Source organism: Dendrobates tinctorius, unplaced genomic scaffold, assembly GCF_039654945.1.
Source record: "Dendrobates tinctorius isolate UK_male_01 unplaced genomic scaffold, ASM3965494v1 ptg000064l, whole genome shotgun sequence".
In the NCBI taxonomy this organism is placed as follows: Eukaryota; Metazoa; Chordata; class Amphibia; order Anura; family Dendrobatidae; genus Dendrobates; species Dendrobates tinctorius.
In genome coordinates, this window is record NW_027361732.1 from 13,937,430 (window position 1) to 13,958,292 (window position 20,863).

The following is a 20,863-nucleotide window of genomic DNA, read 5'->3' on the forward strand; positions in this document are numbered from 1 at the left end:
GTTGACTATGGGATGGAGGATGTGTGATGGGTATATGGGCACTGGACTATGGGATGGAGGATATGTATGACAGGTATATGGACACTGGACTATGGGATGGCGGATATGTATGATGGGTAAATTGGCACGGGACTATGGGATGGCGGATATGTATGACGTGTATATGGGCACGTGACTATGGGATGGCGGATATGTATGATGGGTAAATGGGCACGGGACTATGGGATGGAGGATATGTATGATGGGTATATGGGCACGGGACTATGGGATGGAAGATGTGTGATGGGTATATGGGCACTGGACTATGGGATGGAGGATATGTATGATGGGTATATGGGCACGGGACTATGGGATGGCGGATATGTATGATGGGTATATGGGCACGGGACTATGAGATGAAGGATGTGTGATGGGTATATGGGCACTCGACTATGGGATGGCGAATATGTATGATGGGTATATGGCCATGGGACTATGGGATGGAAGATGTGTGATGGGTATATGGGCACTCGACTATGGGATGGAGGATATGTATGATGGGTATATGGCCATGGGACTATGGGATGGAAGATGTGTGATGGGTATATGGGCACTGGACTATGGGATGGAGGATATGTATGATGGGTATATGGGCACGGGACTATGGGATGGAGGATATGTATGATGGGTATATGGGCACGGGACTATGAGATGAAGGATGTGTGATGGGTATATGGGCACTCGACTATGGGATGGCGAATATGTATGATGGGTATATGGCCATGGGACTATGGGATGGAAGATGTGTGATGGGTATATGGGCACTCGACTATGGGATGGAGGATATGTATGATGGGTATATGGGCACGGGCCTATGGGATCGTGGATATGTTTGATGGGTATATGGCCATGGGACTATGAGATGAAGGATGTGTGATGGGTATATCGGCACTCAACTATGGGATGGCGAAAATGTATGATGGGTATATGGGCATGGGACTATGGGATGGAGGATGTGTGATGGGTATATGGGCATGGGACTATGAGATGAAGGATGTGTGATGGGTATATGGGCTCTCGACTATGGGATGGAGGATATGTGTGATGGGTATATGGACACGGGCCTATAGGATTGTGGATATGTATGATGGGTATATGGGCACGGGACTATGGGATGGAGGATAATTATAATTTGTTATAACTAACCACAGTTAGTTACTATGCCCGGGCAGCTAGTAGGTTTATAAATCTTGTAAATTAAAACTAAGTAACTTAGAATTAAAAGAAGGTCTTTCAATAAGCTTTAAAAGTGTCACCTATTAGGCTTCTAACTGGCCCCTCCCCTCCAAAAAAAAAAATTAGACAGATTTGGTTTTCCACTAGGGTACAAACAAATGTTTTGCAAAATATCAAAACAAATTTGCAGATGATGAATTGGCTAAAATTATCTGGAAAATGAAAGCTGCACTCGCATTGCTGACCAAGTGAAAAAAAAACAAAAAACAACAAAATAGGACTTAAAAAGAAACACTGCAAAAGCCACAATGAATTTGGCACTAAAATAAAAATAGCTAAAATTAATACCTTTACTGCAAAATAAAGGTACATGATGAATATGAACCATAGTGGTAACCTTTTGTACAGGATGGAGCTAGTAAGCAGGTAGGTGTCGTGTCCGAGAGAAGCACTATAATTACGGTATATAGATATAAAAATTACATCTGCCCAAAAAACTTGGGAAACTGTCAGCAAGTGCAGGAAGGATTTACAATAAATATCTCCCATGCACAATAATGATATAATAATATATATATATTTCATGAGATCAATGTGTAATAGTAAAGGCACCCCGGGAAATGGTTTGTCAGACATGATAGTCGTGAGAAGTAATTGAAGCTTTGTAATGGCAGCCATGAATTGCTTATTTTACTCTCAGCGTTGGATATATGCGAGTCTAATACATAATGCTACAGTGAGCACACTATATAAACAGCCTGCAGGAAGAAAAATCCGATAAAACAATTACCTGACGTTGTCACAGTAACCGTTCAGAATAAATACCAGCAAATTCAGATTTAGTGAGGCAATATTAATTTATAGTAAAATGGATAAAAGCAAAATGCTCACATCTCGTTACACTAAACATTAACATCTAAGGTTAAAAAAATGTCAATATTACTTACACGTAGATCCATAAAACTTTATACGGCGATACAGTGCTGACACGTAATATACAAATATGCAGGTCAACTGCATAACAGTGAGATATTTTCATTTAACACAGATTCAGTATTAAAGTAGTGCACTGGTAAACCCTTTATTATAGGCCTGGTGTGAGCGGTTACCCCACAGAAATGTATCATGCGCTTCATCCAAGTAGAAATATTGCACATCAAAGATTATCCTGCTTTTCCAGAAAACAGGGGTGTTCAAATACGCAAAATCATCCATCATGGAGGGCAGAAAACGTCCAAAATCTGTATAGAAATGTAAGCAATTTGGCTACAATATGCAAAACCAATGGAAGTTGTAAAAACGTGTCATCTTTAAAGGTTTCCGCTATTTTTGAGAAGCATTTAGCACTATATTGTATATTAAAATGTCCACAGAGGGTTTCCATTAGCGTGGAGCCACCAATGACCATCCCACATCACGCTCTCTATCTACCATTGGGTAACATTTCTCTACAATGACTAATTGGTTTGTAAATACTGTACAAAAGTGTCCCCCCACTCGGATACCCGGACCACTACGCTTCCACTGGCAGTGTTACAGCGTCCACTTAAAGTGCACTTGTCGCCAACACAAAGGAGAAACTGGTTTAAAGGGCACAACCTTTCATAAGAAGGCAGCTCTGAAAATGCACAGGGGTTAATCCCATAAACAAGGTCACCTAAAAACCATAGAGTCCATGTACAAAACACTCATTTTTAATAACAGTTACAAAAAATACAAATACTGCTTTTCCCCCTATGGAATGAGTGACAGACTTTTCAGATGGTACGCAGCGAAAAAGGCAGTTTGGCAATTTTCCATTTTTTACACATGGAGGTGATCATATAAGATGGTGACCATGTAATAGCGTCCAATGTGTTCGCATGTAACCTCAGACTCAGAAAATTTGCTAATAAAACAAACCCCCCCGACACCCAGCTTCTGCTCCCAGGTGGATTATAAAGGCTTTTCTACTGTGTGACAAATAATCTAGATTATAAGGCTGTTATATTGTTTGACACATGTTAATACCAGACAAAATGGCCAGCAACGCAATGAATTTGGATAGCAGAAATTGGGGATTTGAAACAGGAATAACTTTTTCTGAATTGTTAACTAGCAAACACCATGTTCATCTGGGATGGATAACGGCTCTTGAAGTTAGGAGACGGGTAGACTTTTTTGTGACCATATAAGAAGAACTTTCCTAGACCTCAATTAAAAGCAAAAAAGGTATATGCTATTAGCAAATTCCTAAGCAAATAAGTTATCGGGGTACCAAAGATTTGTACAAAACTAAAAAATGGCAGAAAAAAATAAAAAATATATAAACCAGACTTTATGGGGATTCAAGTATTCCAGAGGTCACCAGGCGTGGATCGTCTGCAAGTCCAAAGTCTGCAATGACATAGACCTTATGCCAACATGAGGAAGTCATACGGTCTGCTTGAGACATATCCCATATTGATTTTCTGATATGGAACATTTACATCTGGATTCTGCAATACTGAAGACACTCATACATGGCAACGGTGAATGATGCAACTATTTAGGATTATTTGCAATCATACCTCTGAACTAGCACTTTACTAGGATCGGAGGGGTGAAAAAAGATCTGGAATACCTAAAAGGAAAAAATTCCGGTAAATGTTCTTAACCTATACAAAGCAACAACGTCTGTGACACTGAAATGTGGTGCAAGCTGCAAAGGAGTAGGCACCCTGACCTTTTCTATATATGCTACCATAAAGCTGGTGGGAAGACCACCATTATTGTCTTCTATTGCTACACTGAGGAGTATGATCCAAAGACTGCTGCTAAATGCGCCAATATTTCAGCTATGAACCCAAAATGAAATAAGGCATTGGAAAATAGTCCCCATGAATTTCCAAGAGAAATTATTTGGTGAGGTAACCATCTCTGCAGAATGAAAATTTGTAATAGCCTAATTTTATCAGCATTAATTACTAAACAATATTTGACTAGCTAGAATAAATATGTAGAACATACATAATGCACATAATTTTCGCAGGATACATGGCACATAGGCTACATGTTCACATCCACAATCCCCGGCCACTGAACATAGTCATGCAAAAAAATATACAACAACTAATAGAAAAGTGCCTTGAACCAACAGACACATCAGTAGTAATAAATAAATCCATATTAAAATCAATATAAAAGTTGTTCAAGTTTTTTTTTTCTTTTTTTCTCAGGTTTTTATAACAGATATGTCATGCAACTGAAATACAATTTCAACAGTCACTCCATGCATTAGATTGCATTCACTTTATACAAAGTGTTTATTCTATCAAACTCCTTGGCCAGTGAATGAGCGGTACCTGAGGCAGCATCAACCAAGACTTCCCATACAGGCTCGGCTCGATAACGTTTTGGCCTTGCCGGTTGTTTGGAAGCCCTGGGCCTCATACAAGCTAGCATGTTGACTTTTTGCCATAAAAATGATATGTTGTCAGAAAATGCGAATGGCAGATTTCTGAATGTGCCAGCGCAACCCGAGGTGGCTTCTGTCTCACCAACAGTCTTTTGGGTTCAGGTAAGCCATATATTTCAAGTGCAGATCCAAACTTTACCAAACTTAGTTTTGTTTTTTTACTAACTTTGGCACAAACTCAAAACCAAGTTTGCAATACCTGAGGCATTTCCCGTCCAGGTGTATACAACCTCATACTAACAGTAACAGTAAACCACACAGTGCCTCGAGAAAACTTGAGCCATGTCCAAGCTTCGCTCCATGTAAGGACATCAGCAGCGCCTTCACACCTCAGAGAATGATGTATTTTTGCTGAGCTCCTTAATTCCCTGTAGAATTCGCTTCATATGACCCACTTTCATTATCCCCAGATCCTGCAAGGAAAACCAAACAATTTGTTATCTCAAGATTCTGCCTAATATTCTACATGGGACTTAAGCTATAAATAGATGAAATGGTGATCACTGGTACCTGATCATTAGGGATCCGAATGCTACAACCTCTATGCATCCTCAAAATAAAGAGGCAAGAACCCTATCCAAGCTATGAGATGCTTTTACGCATTTTATCTGCACAGGGACACTCATCCACCTACTGTGTAGGTAAATGCAACACAGCCACATTGGCTTCAATGAATTTATGCTGCAGCTTCCATGCAAAGCAATTAGGTTGGAGCATTGGTATTCTATCATTCCCTTGATCAGCGAAGGCTCCAAAGATCGGTTCCTTACTGATCATAACAAAATAGCTATTGGGTACTAAGATTCTAAAACAAGACTCTCTTTCTAACGAAAGTGTCAGCACAAAATATTTTAAAGTAACATCACCACATAGGACAACTTGCCCTAAGAAGAAGTGATCATAGAATTTAAAAGTTGGAAGGGACCTCCAGGGTCATCGTGTCCAACCCCCTGCACAACGCAGCATGGGATTCACTAAACGATCTCAGACAGATGTCTGTTCAGCCTCCGTCTGAAGACTTCCATTGAAGGAGAACTCACCACCTCTCGTGGCAGCCTGTTCCACTCACTGATCACCCTGTCAAAAGTTTTTTCTCATATCTAAAATGTCTAATCTCCTATCCAAGAAAGCTAACCAGTCTTTTCTTTGCACCACTTGGGTCCCCATCCTCATTTCTACTCTCACCTAGCTGGAAGAAAAAAAACTAGAACAGGACAATGTCAACCCCAGTGCAAAAAGAAGCCCTGCAGAGTTGAACTACCTGACATGGAGAGCATTGGTATTAGATGGAGATATGCTTGTGAGCCAAAAGAGCCAGTCTTGTTAGTGAGTTGAGCCAGAGAAGAAAAAGAATCCAATTTTTAGTTACTAAATCTGTGGTTGAGGTCAGCAGAAAACAATGTTGTTTTGTGCAAATTGGGTGCTCGTTCACCTTGGGAGAGGGACTGGTCTATGACTAAGGCCTCTTTCAGAAGTCTTGTCTTTTGCATACAAGAGCCATCTGACTTTCATGGATAGCACTCGCACCTATGATAGTTTGTGGTGCCATTCACGTGCCTGAGTGGTCCGTGGAAAATAATGGAGAAGTCCAATTTTGATCCAATGGTCGGATCAACATCGGCAAGGTAAGTCAATGCATCGGTGGAAAAAAAAAAAAAAAAAAATTGGACTGCACTCGCATTAGTTTTGAGAGCAGTCAGATTTTCCTAGACTTTCAGAATGGAGAAATTGTTGGGGTTTTTTGTTTATTTTTTCAATTTCTCCAAATACAAGAAAATCGGATGACATTCATACCACACTCTGGTTGGAATAATTCAATCCAATTTTCTTGTACGCAGAAAAAAAATCAAACATTTGAATGAGACCTTACAGTGAAGGTGCATCAAACTGCTGCTGAACAAATATTTTACAGAAAGCTTAAAAAGAGGGTTTTTTTTTTTTATCTCAACCATGTAAGCAAGATTTTTCTTAGCGCAAGCGACTCTACATGGCGATAATGTTACTTTAGAATGGAGTAGTTAAATCATTGGCCTTGCCGTGAAGTAGTGAGTAGTGGGGCTTAGTTTGAACAGTCATTCTGTTCTGACATAGTCCCTTTAAATAACAGTGTATAATTTCTGTAACGTTACAGCATCACTTAAACCATAAAACTGCACAAACTTTTCAATAATTATGTAACATGCAGAAAAATCACATTGGAATATTACATCTAGTTTTTGTGCGCAGGAATTTTTTTCTTGACATTAGAGAAAAGAGCAGCCTGGATTATGTATGATATAAGACTGCAGAAAACAATAATTCCACGTAAGTACAAACTGCATGGGTATGTGATGGAACTATACAAGTTAATGGAGGCGATATATCAGTCAATGGATATAAACATGGCAATATATAATGAAACATAATAAAGCTAATAATAAAGCATGAAATGGTAAAGAAATGATCAATGAAGCCGTAAGGAGGTAACATCATTTACTCAATTATCAAAAGAATAAAAATAAATGTTTACAATTTTTTAAGGTAACTTGGATATTTTCAGCCCTTTAGATAGCACATAACCCCAGCAAGCCACAGAAGCATGGTACAAGAATGCATAGAATATAATATTTTTTCCTATTTCATCATCTAGGTGCAGCTTTGTGAGATCTGTTCTAATAAATAAGGCACTGTTCAGACCTAATTTCTTGTTTATGTTGAGCATATATGATGTGCCATATTTTTCCGACATACATCGTTCAATGTAACAGTTGCAAATGTTTGTTTGACATCTCTCATTCTGATGTACCAACACAGCCCAATACGATAATTCCCCTACAGCAGAACACCTGTTCACTACTGCCTGGAACTCCAGTTTTTAGAAATAGCACTTACAGTAAAAAGCACAAGTGCGGCTCTAAGGGTATGTTTCCACAGTCAGGATTTGCTGTGGATTGGACGCGGAGTGCAATCTGCAGCGTCCAGATGTTACAGCATAGTGGAGATGGGATTTTATAAAATCCCATCTCCACTATGCATCTATGCATGCAGGGACGCCTCAGGCATCCCTGCATATACGCACATGCAGCGCGTCTTTATAGACCACAGTATGTCTATTTGCGGTCTACGCAAGATACATAGCACCATTCTATGAATAGGATGCGGTGATTCCTCATGTGTTCAATGTGTGCATGGCCCCCTCATCCCTGTCCTGGCATGCATGCCCCTCATCTCCATCCTGGTGTGCATGGCTCCCTCATCCCTGTCCTGGAATGCATGGCCCCCATCATCCCCATCCTAGTGTGCATGGCCCCCTCATCCCTGTCCAGGCATGCATGGTCTCCTCACCCAAATCCTGGTGTGCATGCCCCCCTCATCCGTCTCCTGGTAGGCATGTCCTCCTTATCTCTAGCCTATTAGGCACGTCCCCCTCATCTCTAGCCTGGTAGATATATACCATTCATCCCAATCCTGGTTGGACTGGACCCCCTCATCCTTGCAGGAATGGTCCCCCTCATCTCTATCCTTGTATGCAGGGCCCCCATCTCTGTCCTAGTATGCATGGCCACATCCTTATCCTGGCATGATTGGCTCCATGCCTATCCTGGAATGATTGGCCCCCATCCGGGTCCTGGTATGCATGACCCCATCAGAAAAACATAAAAAAATAAACCACTGTACTTACCTTCCTGCGCTCCCTTGCAGTGTCTTGTTCTGATGCCAGCAGCTGCTTTATGTTACCAGCGTGAGACACGTAACTAAACACAGAACAGGCGAAATGAACTTTTTCTTCTCGCAAACACATTTTTTGCAGCTCACTGAGCTCTGTTCTATTGCAACATTATTACAACCCTGTCTGCCTGTGAGATGGATGCTGAGAGGAACCTGCAGATGTGTCAGGTATAATCACACACAGCTCTGCAGTGAGATCAGACTGCTAACCATTACGTATCACACTGGCAACTATTCCACATCACACTGGTAACTCCCTCTTCATGTAAAACAAGCTTTGGAGGCAGAGTTCTCTTATAGGTACCATCCCCACAGAGCCTGGAAGAAGTAATTCACAGAAAGAGATAAAAGATGATCTATCCACAACAAGGCATCTGATATGAGACATACAGGTATCACTCTCCTCGGCAATCAATAACTTGTATGTCCATATTAATAGTTTAGATGTCACATGTGGTGACAGATTCCCTTTAAGAGAAAATTGAGATAGGACAGGTTGGACTATAAGGGTATGTACACATATCCTTTGAAACCTGGAGCTTTTTTCTATATTTTCATTAATTCCTGCTATTCTTATTTTGTATAAGGTGTTTTTCTGCTTTGAATTTAGGTGCCAAATGAAAGCCTGACCACAAGAATAAAAAAATTTGCATCAGGATCCCCCCCAAAACCTGTTTAAAAAATCTGTGTGTACTTACACTGCGTGCAGAATTATTAGGCAAGTTGTATTTTAGAGGATTCTTTTTATTATTGAACAACAACTATGTTCTCAATCAACCCAAAAGACTCAAAAATATCAAAGCTTAATATTTTTGGAAGTTGGAGTGGGTATTTTTTTTAGATTTCGCCATCTTAGGAGTGTATATTTTTTCAGGTAACTATTACTGTGCAGAATTATTAGGCAACTTAATAAAAACCAAATATATACCCATCTCACTTGTTTATTTTCACAAGGTAAACCAATATAACACAAAATTTAGAAATAAACATTTCTGACATTCAAAAAAAAAAAAAAAAAATCAGTGACCAATATAGCCACCTTTCTTTATGATGACACTCAAAAGCCTTCCATCGATAGATTTTGTCAGTTGCTTGATCTGTTTATGATCAACATTGCATGCAGCAGCAGCCACCACAGCCTCCCAGACACTATTCCGAGAGGTGTACTGTTTTCCCTCCCTGTAGATCTCACATTTTATGAGGGACCACAGGTTCTCTATGGGGTTCAGATCAGGTGAACAAGGGGCCATGTCATTATTTTTTCTTCTTTTAGACCTTTACTGGCCAGCCACGCTGTGGAGTATTTGGATGCATGTGATGGAGCATTGTCCTGCATGAAAATCATTTTTTTCTTGAATGATACCGACTTCTTCCTGTACCACTGCTTGAAGAAGGTGTCTTCCAGGAACTGGCAGTAGGTCTGGGAGTTGAGCTTCACTCCATCCTCAACCCGAAAAGGTCCCACAAGTTCATCTTTGATGATACCAGCCCATACCAGTAACCCACCTCCACCTTGCTGGCATCTGAGTCGGAGTGGAGCTCTTTGCTCTTTACTGATCCAGCCTCGGGCCCATCCAGAGTCACTCTCATTTCATCAGTCCATAAAACCTTACAAAAATCAGTCTTAAGATATTTCTTGGCCCAGTCTTGACGTTTTATCTTATGTTTCTTGTTCAAAGGTAGTCATTTTTCAGCCTTCCTTACCTTGGCCATGTCCCTGAGCGTGGCACACCTTGTGCTTTTTGATACTCCAGTAACGTTACAGCTCTGAAATATGGCAAAACTGGTGGCAAATGGCATCTTGACGCTTGATTTTCCTCAATTCATGGGCAGTTATTTTGCGCCTTTTTTTATCAACACGCTTTGTGCGACCCTGTTGGCTATTTGCCATGAAACGCTTGATTGTTCGGTGATCACGCTTCAAAAGTTTGGCAATTTCAAGACTGCTGCATCCCTCTGCAAGACATCTCACAATTTTTGACTTTTCAGAGTCCGTCAAATCTTTCTTCTGACCCATTTTGCCAAAGGAAAGGAAGTTGCCTAATAATTAAGCACACCTTATATAGGGGGTGTTGATGTCATTAGACCACACGCCTCCTCATTACAGAGATGCAAATCACCTGATTTACATAATTGGCAGTTGGCTTTCAAGCTTATACAGACAACATGTGTAAAAAGGATGATGTGGTCAAAATACTCATTTGCCTAATAATTCTGCACACAGTGTATCTTTAAGCTTCATACAGTATATGAGCCTGTAAATTCAGGTCAGGAGATACAGTCAGTCCGGGCATTGCGGTCTGTAGACAGACTGTGAAATACAGCTGCCTGAACACGGCTTCACTTTTTCAGTCCTACATTTTCCAAGACATATACAGTGCAAGTTTTTTGTTTTTTTTTTGCCTGCAACTGAGTGTGTAACTTGCAATATACAGCTATATACTACTTTTTAGTATACAGAAGTGTGACACAAGGTAACAACATGGTGTGAACACAGTTTTAGAGGACACCTCTTGAAACCAGTTTATTGCAAATGACTTACGGTAATTGTAAGCTGCAGAGATATTGGGGAACGCTAATATATCGGAGCTACCAGCAGTAGTTTTTTTTATCATTATTATGTCATCTTTCTAAGTCTACACCATGCAGAAAGATATTTACTAGTGTTTCTCTGACTACAGTATCAGTGGTATATAGCTGTACTATGCTGGTACAATGAGTTACCAAAATAATAGTAACATTGATGACAATAGTTATGTGCCACAAAAATACGAAAAGTAGTATAAGCAGTATGAGATGTAGCACATGAATAATGAGAACAATATGTAGCGAGACACAATTGCTGCATTAGTTGATGATGGGAGAATTTGCCACAATGCATAAATGATAAGATGGAAATAGAGACACCAACATTATTTTTCACCTTCCACACTGATCCCACTTTATCTGAAATTGTTAATTTTTTTTCTTTTATCAAGAATATTTTTACTGTAGATTTATTAATCCAAGTTATGAATTTATTATAGCGTACGAAGACTGTGTTCATGGTACCAGAAATGCTGATGTTGTAGGCTGCAATGGCAGTGTAACACACAGGGAGTGCAGGCCACAGAACAGTGCGGGTTAGTAACAGAGATTGTCATTTCAGCCAAACTACAAGCACATAACAAGAAGGGGACAGGAAAGAAGTTTATTTCCCACAAGAAAGAAAAAAAATCTTAAAGAGAGCGGAAAAAGTAGCACAAAGGAAATACCTTAAGATCCCGCCTTTCCAGATGCACTAGCTCTGAACCTCGGATGTCATGACGGATGAAGATTTCTTTGTACTCTCCCAAACTCAGCAGATCCAGCCAAGCTGCAACTTCATCTGTGCCCCATTTTTGAACTAACAAAGTTAAGAGCAAAACCCCCTTAATTTGTACATGCACAAATGCATAACAAGCATAGGTTAGGCCAAAGAGTGGAGAACAAAAATGCAGTGCTAGCAAAGGGAAAAGAGAAAAGGAATCAACTCAACAGACCTAATGGTTTGATTTCTTGTGCATGCAGGTTAAAATCAACAGTAATTCAAACAAATGTCTGTACAAGGACTGGGTTTCGTTGCTTTGCAGCCGTGCTTTCAGCTTCAGCTCTCACTTAAGCAAATTGTCTACTAATAGAAAACCATCCGTGAACTAGAAAGAATTTGCTCTACAGGTTAGGATCAGTGGTGCAAGGTACGCATTTGTTGGATGCTACCAGTAAGACCAGCATCGTACAAACGTGAACTCAGCAGGTCCCAGAACACAGCTCAGACGCAGAACACAGAAGGTTCATTATCCATACACAAGATACAGTATTACTCGTACTAGCAGGGGAAGTCAGGAGGAATTGTGTCCTTATACCACCGCCACTGGCACCAATGAAGCCGGCACATGGACACACAGCATCAATGCGCACGCGCCAGACACAGGCAACCAGTTTTAATTGTCCCGTTCCAAGGAAGGTCATTCAAGCCAGACTAGCAGTGCTTACAGTCTGGCCATAGTGACTCTTCTCCGGAGTGGCTCCACCTACTCGGCTCCTACAAGGTTTTATGTTTATACAGGGATTTCAACATTTTTACAGGATGTAGTAACAAATAATATGTGAAAAGATACCTTTAGCGCATTAAACAGGTACAGTACAACTAATTTGTGCTGGATTAGGGATGCAAAACCTTATCAGAGGACACATTTAATACTCAACAAAACGTACATCGTGTTTAAGGCAGGCCATATACGGTACATGAAAATCTGTGACGCCAAGCTATACACCATTATAATATGTATGTGGGGCCTCACGACTCTTCACTAACATTTGGTTGGGAGGATGGGTTATGATGATTTTAAAGATGACGCCATGGCCAGCAACGGAATAAACACGCCCCACTGCAATAAATATGCATGCTTAGTGATCTGATCGTGCATGCTCAGACTGGAGTCTGGAGACATCTCTGTCCACTACACAACTGTTCACCCAATAGTGTTTTCTCCAGTTTTGCCAATTTAGGTCTACACTTTTTACACCACGATAAAAACATGAAATCAAACTTAAAAGGGGTTTTCCCACGAATAAAGCTAATTTTAAAGTTGATGTTAATCAATATAACTTGGAATAATAATAAGTTCCTCAATTGGATGTGTTTAAATAAAATGTTCCTGAGCCGAGATAATCTTATATATGGATCCCTGCTGTATACTGTGTAATGGCTGTGTCTCACCACACAGGTACATGGTCTGATCATACCACCTCTTCTGGGCAGGGGGGTGAGAAAAAAAAGAAGTATACAGTCAGGAGAGGATTTCCTTGCCTGTTTAAAAAAAAAACAAAAACATTTACCTCAAAGAAAGTATTATTTGTGATACCTTGCTGTCCTGTCCGTATACTCTCTTTTGCGTCCTCCCCTGCCCAGGAGCTGTGGTATGATCAGACCATGTTCCTTGCCCGGTCAGACACAGCCATTACACAGTACACAGGAGGGGCTCATTTATAAGATTATCTCAGCACAGGAACATTTATTTCAGCACATCCAATTGTGGAAATTATTATCGTTCCAAAATCTATTAATTAAAATCAACTTTGTGGGAAAAACCCTTTAAAGGAGAATTATAAGTGGCTCCAAATAAGAGGGCTACATAGCAGACCCACAAAAAATACAATTATTTAGGAGGGTTGGGAAAAACCCAACATTGAGTAAAAGTTGAAATTGGAAATTCTATGTCAAGTACTGGTAACGTTTAGTTATTTCTATACTTCTGTATTAGTTCGGTTATGCTGAAGAAAAGGGTGGTTAGAGATGAATATTATCGCAATTTAGGCCATCTATTACTATACATTTATGGCTCATTATTGTCATATCTGAGGTCGCACTCATCGAGATGGAAGTTTCACTGATTTATTGACATATCATGAACATGTCAAGTCGGGGGAGTGACATAAGGAGTGCTAGAAAGGCTGACAACGGCCGTTTCGCGCTGCTCAAGCTCGAGGGACCCGTTGAAGCGTTCGAGCAGCGCGAAACGGCCGTTGTCAGCCTTTCTAGCACTCCTTATGTCACTCCCCCGACTTGACATGTTCATGATATATCAATAAATCAGTGAAACTTCCATCTCGACGAGTGCGACCTCTTCTCTTTGCATGGATTCCCAGGATTGACTGTTTCCAGGTCTGGCACCCGAGATTCCCAGCTGCTGGGCTTCTGTATGCCGCACATCATTTGAAGTCACACGGTAACAGCGGTGCCGTCAGCTTTTTATCTTGAGTTTTGTGATTGTCTGAACTGACTTGTGAGATTATGAAATTTATTATACAATTTGTTGCTAATCAGACACTACATGCTCATGGTGAGTACATGACTAACATCGCAGCGTAGGTGTCATATTCCTGGCAATTACCAAGTGCCATAAGATTCTAAATCAAGGCAAAACCAAAGGAAATTGAACAAAAACTTTTTACATGGAGTTTATCAGATAAAAAAAAAATAATTTGTCACACCAATGCCTTGATAAACTTGGTCTGAGAAACGTTTCTAAGAATGGATGCCAAGGACTGATTAGAATACAATGGAACAGGAAAAACAAGGGGAATATCTGCTAATGGACAGCACATAGTCTCTTACTGTGATTATTATGAAAAGTGAACACAGTGATGACAGTGCACGGTGAATTACAGGAAGAGGGGAAACACTCAGTTTGAGAAGTGTGGAGAATGGGCCTCTTCAAGTTCACTAAACGGCTTTGGTGTAGAGGGCTTCTTCACACTTCACCTGATAGTATGGCGAGCAGATACACTGCCGTAGCATACTAGCAACAGGCGGCCTAATCATTTGCTGGGGATAAATTAGGTTAGGATAGCAGCTCATCTGCAAGGTTCTAGGCCAACATCAGTGGAAATCTGCCCATCTACATCGCACCTTCTTTAGATTACATCAGCAATCTGCTTTCTTCTTGCAGAGAGCACCTTCAATAGCAGTACTATGACAACTATATGTCCATCCCAACATGCCACCAGATGCTTTGATAGTATGAAGCATATACATAAGATATAAGGATTGATTTCATGCACCTAACATTTTTGCTCAAACAGAATATCCATCATTACTGTATATTTAAACAGAATTTTGATTGCTTACCGTAACATCTGTTTCTCAGAGTCTTCATTGGGGGACACAGGAACCGTGGGTGTGTGCTGCTGTCACTAGGAGGTTGACACTATGTCATGAAAAAAATATTATCTCTGCCTCCGCAGTATACACCCCTCCGACCGGCTGTAGGACATTCAGTTAGTGAAAAAGCAGTAGGAGGAGACATTATCATGTAAGTAATCATATATTCATTACAAGTAACAAAATCATGGGAGGGCGCTGTGTCCCCCAATGAATTCTCTGAGAAACAGATTTTACGGTAAGCAACCAAAATCCTGTTTCCCTTTCATCTCATTGGGGGACACAGGAACCGTGGGATGTCCAAAAGCAGTCTCTGGGGTGGGAGAAGACAGAAACTTCCTTCAGGTCGGAGAACTCACCACTGCCGCCTGCAAGATTCTTCTGCCTAGGCTGGCGTCCGCTGAAGCATAGGTATGGACCTTATAGAACCTTGAAAAGGTATGCACGGACGACCATGTGGCTGCCTTGCACAATTGCATGGCTGATGCCCTATTGTGTGCCGCCCAGGAGGCGCCCAGCGCCCGGGATGAATGGGCCTTGACCCCAGCAGGGGACACCCTGTCCTTTAGGCTTCCAGAATTGCCATTCTGATCCAGCGGGCAATTGTTGCCTTAGAGGCCGGCAGGCCTTTTTTCACCCCATTGGGGATAACAAAGAGCGAGTCTACCTTCCTGAAGGGAGCGGTCCTGGCCAGATATAGACTCTTATCGCCCTGACCAAATTTCACATGCCACAAATGCAAGCTTGTGTCCCTGTTGGAGGAAAAGTTGCAAAATCTCGAAGAGAGGTTAGCTACGTTGAAGATCATTAAGGAAGGTGAAGAGTTCTTGGACAGAGCAGAATTATCTCTTCATGTTACAGAAAGAGAAGAAATTCGAAGTGCACCTGAAGAAACAGAGGAATGGAGACATGTGACCCAGAGAAACAGGAGGATCAGGAGGCAGTCAGCACCCATACTGCTCAGAAACCAGTACCAGGCTCTCACGCAGGAAAACGATGAAGAAATACATCAGGATAAGACTTTGCCCACAAACAGCAACCTTGTACGCCTTCAGAATCCTCCTGGATGGAGAAAGAAAAATGTTGTGAAGAAGAAACGGAGAGTGGTGGTCATGGGGGATTCCCTGCTGAGAGGAACAGAGGCCGCTATCTGCAGACCGGATATAACTTCAAGAGAAATGTGCTGTCTTCCAGGTGCAAAAATTAAAGATGTGTCTGACAGGATATCAGGACTCTTCAGACCTACAGATGACTACCCATTCCTGCTACTACATGTGGGGACAAATGACACCGCAAGAAATGACCTGGAAACCATCTGCAGAGACTTTGAAGACTTAGGCAAGAAAGTGAAAGAACTGGGAGCGCAGGTGGTCTTCTCTTCCATCCTCCCAGTGGATGGCCATGGAACAAGGAGGTGGAATAAGATTCTGCAGGTGAACAACTGGCTACGTCGATGGTGCCGTCAGGAACGATTTGGATTTCTGGATCACGGAGTGAACTACTTATACGATGGACTACTTGCTAGAGATGGGGTGCACCTTACGAAGACTGGAAAGCATGTATTTGGAAGTCGCCTTGCTACACTTGTAAGGAGAGCTTTAAACTAGAACAACATGGGAAGGGAAGCAAAAGACCAGAAAAAGCCATACACCTGACAAATGCTATAGAGAACTCTGCTATTAGAAGTGGAAAGGAAGAACAAAGACGAAAGAATCTAATTAATAAAAACATTGGAGAAAGAGAAACCAATCACAAACTAAAATGTTTCTATACTAATGCACAAAGCATGGGCAACAAACAAGGAGAATTGGAACTACTAACACAGGAAAAGAAATATGATGTCATTGGAATCACTGAAACTTGGTGGGACAATACACATGATTGGAATACAAGACTAGAAGGATACAACTTATTTGCAAGAAACAGACTTGATAAACGAGGAGGGGGTGTCGCATTGTATGTTAGAAACGCGTATATCTGCACAGAGATTGAAGCTTCAGAGACTGGGAGTTCTGTGGAAACTGTTTGGGTAAGAATACAAGGACAGAACAATGGAAAGGACACCATTGTAGGCATTTACTACAGGCCGCCTGTGCAAGCTGAAGATATGGATGAACTCTTTATGCATCAAATGGCCAAGTTCTCCAAAAAATATGACATAGTTGTCATGGGAGATTTCAACTATCCAGACATTTGTTGGGAATCTCTCTCAGGCAAAACTAACAGGTCAAGGAAATTCTTATCCTCTCTTGCTGACAACTTTATCTTCCAAAAGGTAAGGGAGAAAACAAGGGGAACTGCTACCTTGGATCTAATCCTTATAAACAGGGAGGAAATGGTTGAGGAGGTAAAAGTGGCTGGGACCCTAGGAGGTAGCGACCATGCTATTTTAGAATTTTGGATAACTAGAGGCGGAAGACCTGTGAAGACTCAGACATCAAGGTTAGATTTCAGAAAGGCAGATTTTAAAGGATTCAGAAAGAGAATTGGAGGGATCCAATGGCTGGATATCCTTAAAGACAAAAATGTCCAGGAAGGATGGGAAATCTTGAAAAATGAAATTCTCAAAGCACAGTTGTTAACAATTCCGAAAAGAGGGAAGAATAGGAAGCATTTAAGAAAACCAGAATGGATGAACACAGAACTTAAGCACATGCTAAAAGGAAGAAAAAAATGTTTATAAAATGGAAAGAGGGAGGCACATCTAAAGAAGAATATAATGCTGTCTGCAGAACCTGCAGGGCACAAATCAGATTAGCTACAGCTGAAAATGAATTGAGGCTTGCAAGAGATGTCAAAAGCAATAATAAAGGATTTTGGGGATATGTCAAAAGTAAAAGAAAAGTCAAAGATGCTATAGGATTTTTACAGGATGAAAATGATGAAATGGTAAGACAGGATGTTGAGAAGGCTGAACTTTTAAATTCCTATTTTGCATCTGTTTTCTCTCAGAAAGGAAATGTAACATCAACTGTTCTTCACTGTCCTATTAAGGGAATAGAAGAATCCAGGATATCTATAAACAGAAAGATAGTGAGGAAACACTTAGCTAACCTAAATGAATTCAAGTCTCCAGGTCCAGATGAATTACACCCCAGAGTACTGAAGGAGATAGCAGAAGAAATTTTCGAACCCCTCTCCATAATCTTTGAAAATTCTTGGAGAACAGGAGAAGTGCCAGAAGACTGGAGAAGAGCAAATGTTGTTCCTATCTTCAAAAAGGGGAAGAAGGTGGACCCAGGCAACTATAGGCCGGTGAGTCTGACTTCTATACCAGGAAAGATCTTTGAACAAATTTTTAAACAACATGTATGTCAGTACCTGGATAGGAATGAAGTGATTAAACAGAGTCAGCATGGGTTTGTAACTAATAAGTCATGTCAGACTAACTTAATTTCCTTCTATGATGGTATCACTGATTGGGTGGATCAAGGAAATGCTGTAGATATAGTATATCTTGACTTCAGCAAAGCATTTGACAAAGTCTCTCATACAATCCTTATTGAAAAAATGACTAAGTATGGAATGGACAAGGCAACTGTTAGGTGGATTCATAACTGGCTTAGTGATCGGACACAAAGAGTGGTTGTAAATGGCTGCACATCCAGTTGGAAGAATGTCTCAAGTGGGGTACCACAGGGCTCTGTCCTGGGCCCTGTATTGTTCAACATCTTTATCAACGATTTAGATGAAGGAATTGAGGGTAAACTGATTAAATTTGCTGATGACACAAAGCTAGGAGGGATAGCTAATACTAGAGAAGAGAGAGAGAGGATTCAAAAAGATTTAAATAAACTGGAGCAGTGGGCAGCAACTAACAGAATGGTTTTTAACAGGGAGAAATGCAAAGTACTACATCTGGGCAATAAAAATGAAAAAAGCATATATACACTCACTGGCCACTTTATTAGGTACACCTGTCCAACTGTGTGTTAAGACTTAATTTCTAATCAGCCAATCACATGGCGGCAACTCAGTGAATTTAGGCATGTAGACATGGTCAAGACAATCTCCTGCAGTTCAAACCGAGCATCAGTATGGGGAAGAAAGGTGATTTGAGTGCCTTTGAACGTGGCATGATTGTTGGTGCCAGAAGGGCTGGTCTGAGTATTTCAGAAACTGCTGATCTACTGGGATTTTCACGCACAACCATCTCTAGGGTTTACAGAGAATGGTCCGAAAAAGAAAAAAAATCCAGTGAGCGGCAGTTCTGTGGCCGGAAATGCCTTGTTGATGCCAGAGGTCAGAGGAGAATGGGCAGACTGGTTCGAGCTGATAGAAAGGCAACAGTGACTCAAATTGCCACCCGTTACAACCAAGGTAGGCAGAAGAGCATCTCTGAACGCACAGTGCGTCGAACTTTGAGGCAGATGGGCTACAGCAGCAGAAGACCACACCGGGTACCACTCCTCTCAGCTAAGAACAGGAAACTGAGGCTACAATTTGCACAAGCTCATCGAAATTGGACAGTAGAAGATTGGAAAAACGTTGCCTGGTCTGATGAGTCTCGATTTCTGCTGCGACATTCGGATGGTAGGGTCAGAATTTGGCGTAAACAACATGAAAGCATGGATCCATCCTGCCTTGTATCAACGGTTCAGGCTGGTGGTGGTGGTGTCATGGTGTGGGGAATTTTTTCTTGGCACTCTTTGGGCCCCTTGGTACCAATTGAGCATCGTTGCAACGCCACAGCCTACCTGAGTATTGTTGCTGACCATGTCCATCCCTTTATGATCACAATGTACCCAACATCTGATGGCTACTTTCAGCAGGATAATGCGCCATGTCATAAAGCTCGAATCATCTCAGATTGGTTTCTTGAACATGACAATGAGTTCACTGTACTCAAATGGCCTCCTCAGTCACCAGATCTCAATCCAATAGAGCATCTTTGGGATGTGGTGGAACGGGAGATTCGCATCAGGGATGTGCAGCCGACAAATCTGCGCCAACTGTGTGATGCCATCATGTCAATATGGTCCAAAATCTCTGAGGAATGCTTCCAGCACCTTGTTGAATCTCTGCCACGAAGAATTGAGGCAGTTCTGAAGGCAAAAGGGGGTCCAACCCGTTACTAGCATGGTGTACCTAATAAAGTGGCCAGTGAGTGTAGAATGGGAGGAATAGGGCTAAGTGACAGCACATGTGAAAAAGACTTGGGTATACTAATAGATAACAGACTGAATATGAGTCAACAGTGTGATGCAGCAGCAAAAAAGGCAAATGCAATTCTAGGATGTATTAACAGAAGCATACAGTCTAGATCACGTGAAGTCATTATTTCCCTCTACTCCTCTTTGGTCAGACCTCATCTGGAATATTGTGTCCAGTTTTGGGCACCACATTTTAAAAAAGACATCAACAAACTGGAGCAAGTTCAGAAAAGAGTGACCAGAATGGTGACCGGTCTGCAAACCCTGTCTTATGAGGAAAGGTTGCAGGATTTGGGAATGTTTAGTTTGCAAAAGAGAAGACTGAGAGGAGACTTAATAGCTGTCTACAAATATCTAAAGGGCTGTCACATTGTAGAAGGATCAACTTTATTCTCATTTGCACAAGGAAAGACTAGAAGCAATGGGATGAAACTGAATGGGAGGAGACACAGATTAGATATTAGAAAAAACTTTTTGACAGTTAGAGTGATCAATGAGTGGAACAGGCTGCCACGAGAAGTGGTGAGTTCTCCTTCAATGGAAGTCTTCAAACAGAGGCTGGACAGACATCTGACTGGTATGATTTAGCGAATCCTGCTTTGAGCAGGGGGTTGGACCAGATGGCCCAGGAGGTCCCTTCCAACTCTACGATTCTATGATTCTATG

General features: G+C 41.2%; 1 protein-coding gene across 4 annotated transcripts in view; it reads right to left on the reverse strand.

Annotated features, from left to right (window-relative positions):
* Positions 1 to 2,053: 2,053 nt before the first annotated feature.
* The window catches only part of DGKH (diacylglycerol kinase eta), a 356,048-nt gene continuing 337,238 nt past the window's right edge, over positions 2,054 to 20,863 (reverse strand). For 3 of the 4 annotated variants that reach the window (XM_073580313.1, XM_073580312.1, XM_073580315.1), the window contains 2 exons: positions 11,614 to 11,744; positions 2,054 to 5,064 (listed from right to left, as the gene is read on the reverse strand). In XM_073580313.1, the coding sequence (XP_073436414.1) occupies positions 4,975 to 5,064; positions 11,614 to 11,744 (221 nt within the window). In that variant the 3' untranslated portion in view covers positions 2,054 to 4,974. The remainder of the gene's footprint in view (positions 5,065 to 11,613; positions 11,745 to 20,863) is intronic. The other variant, XM_073580314.1, reaches the window with a different exon arrangement.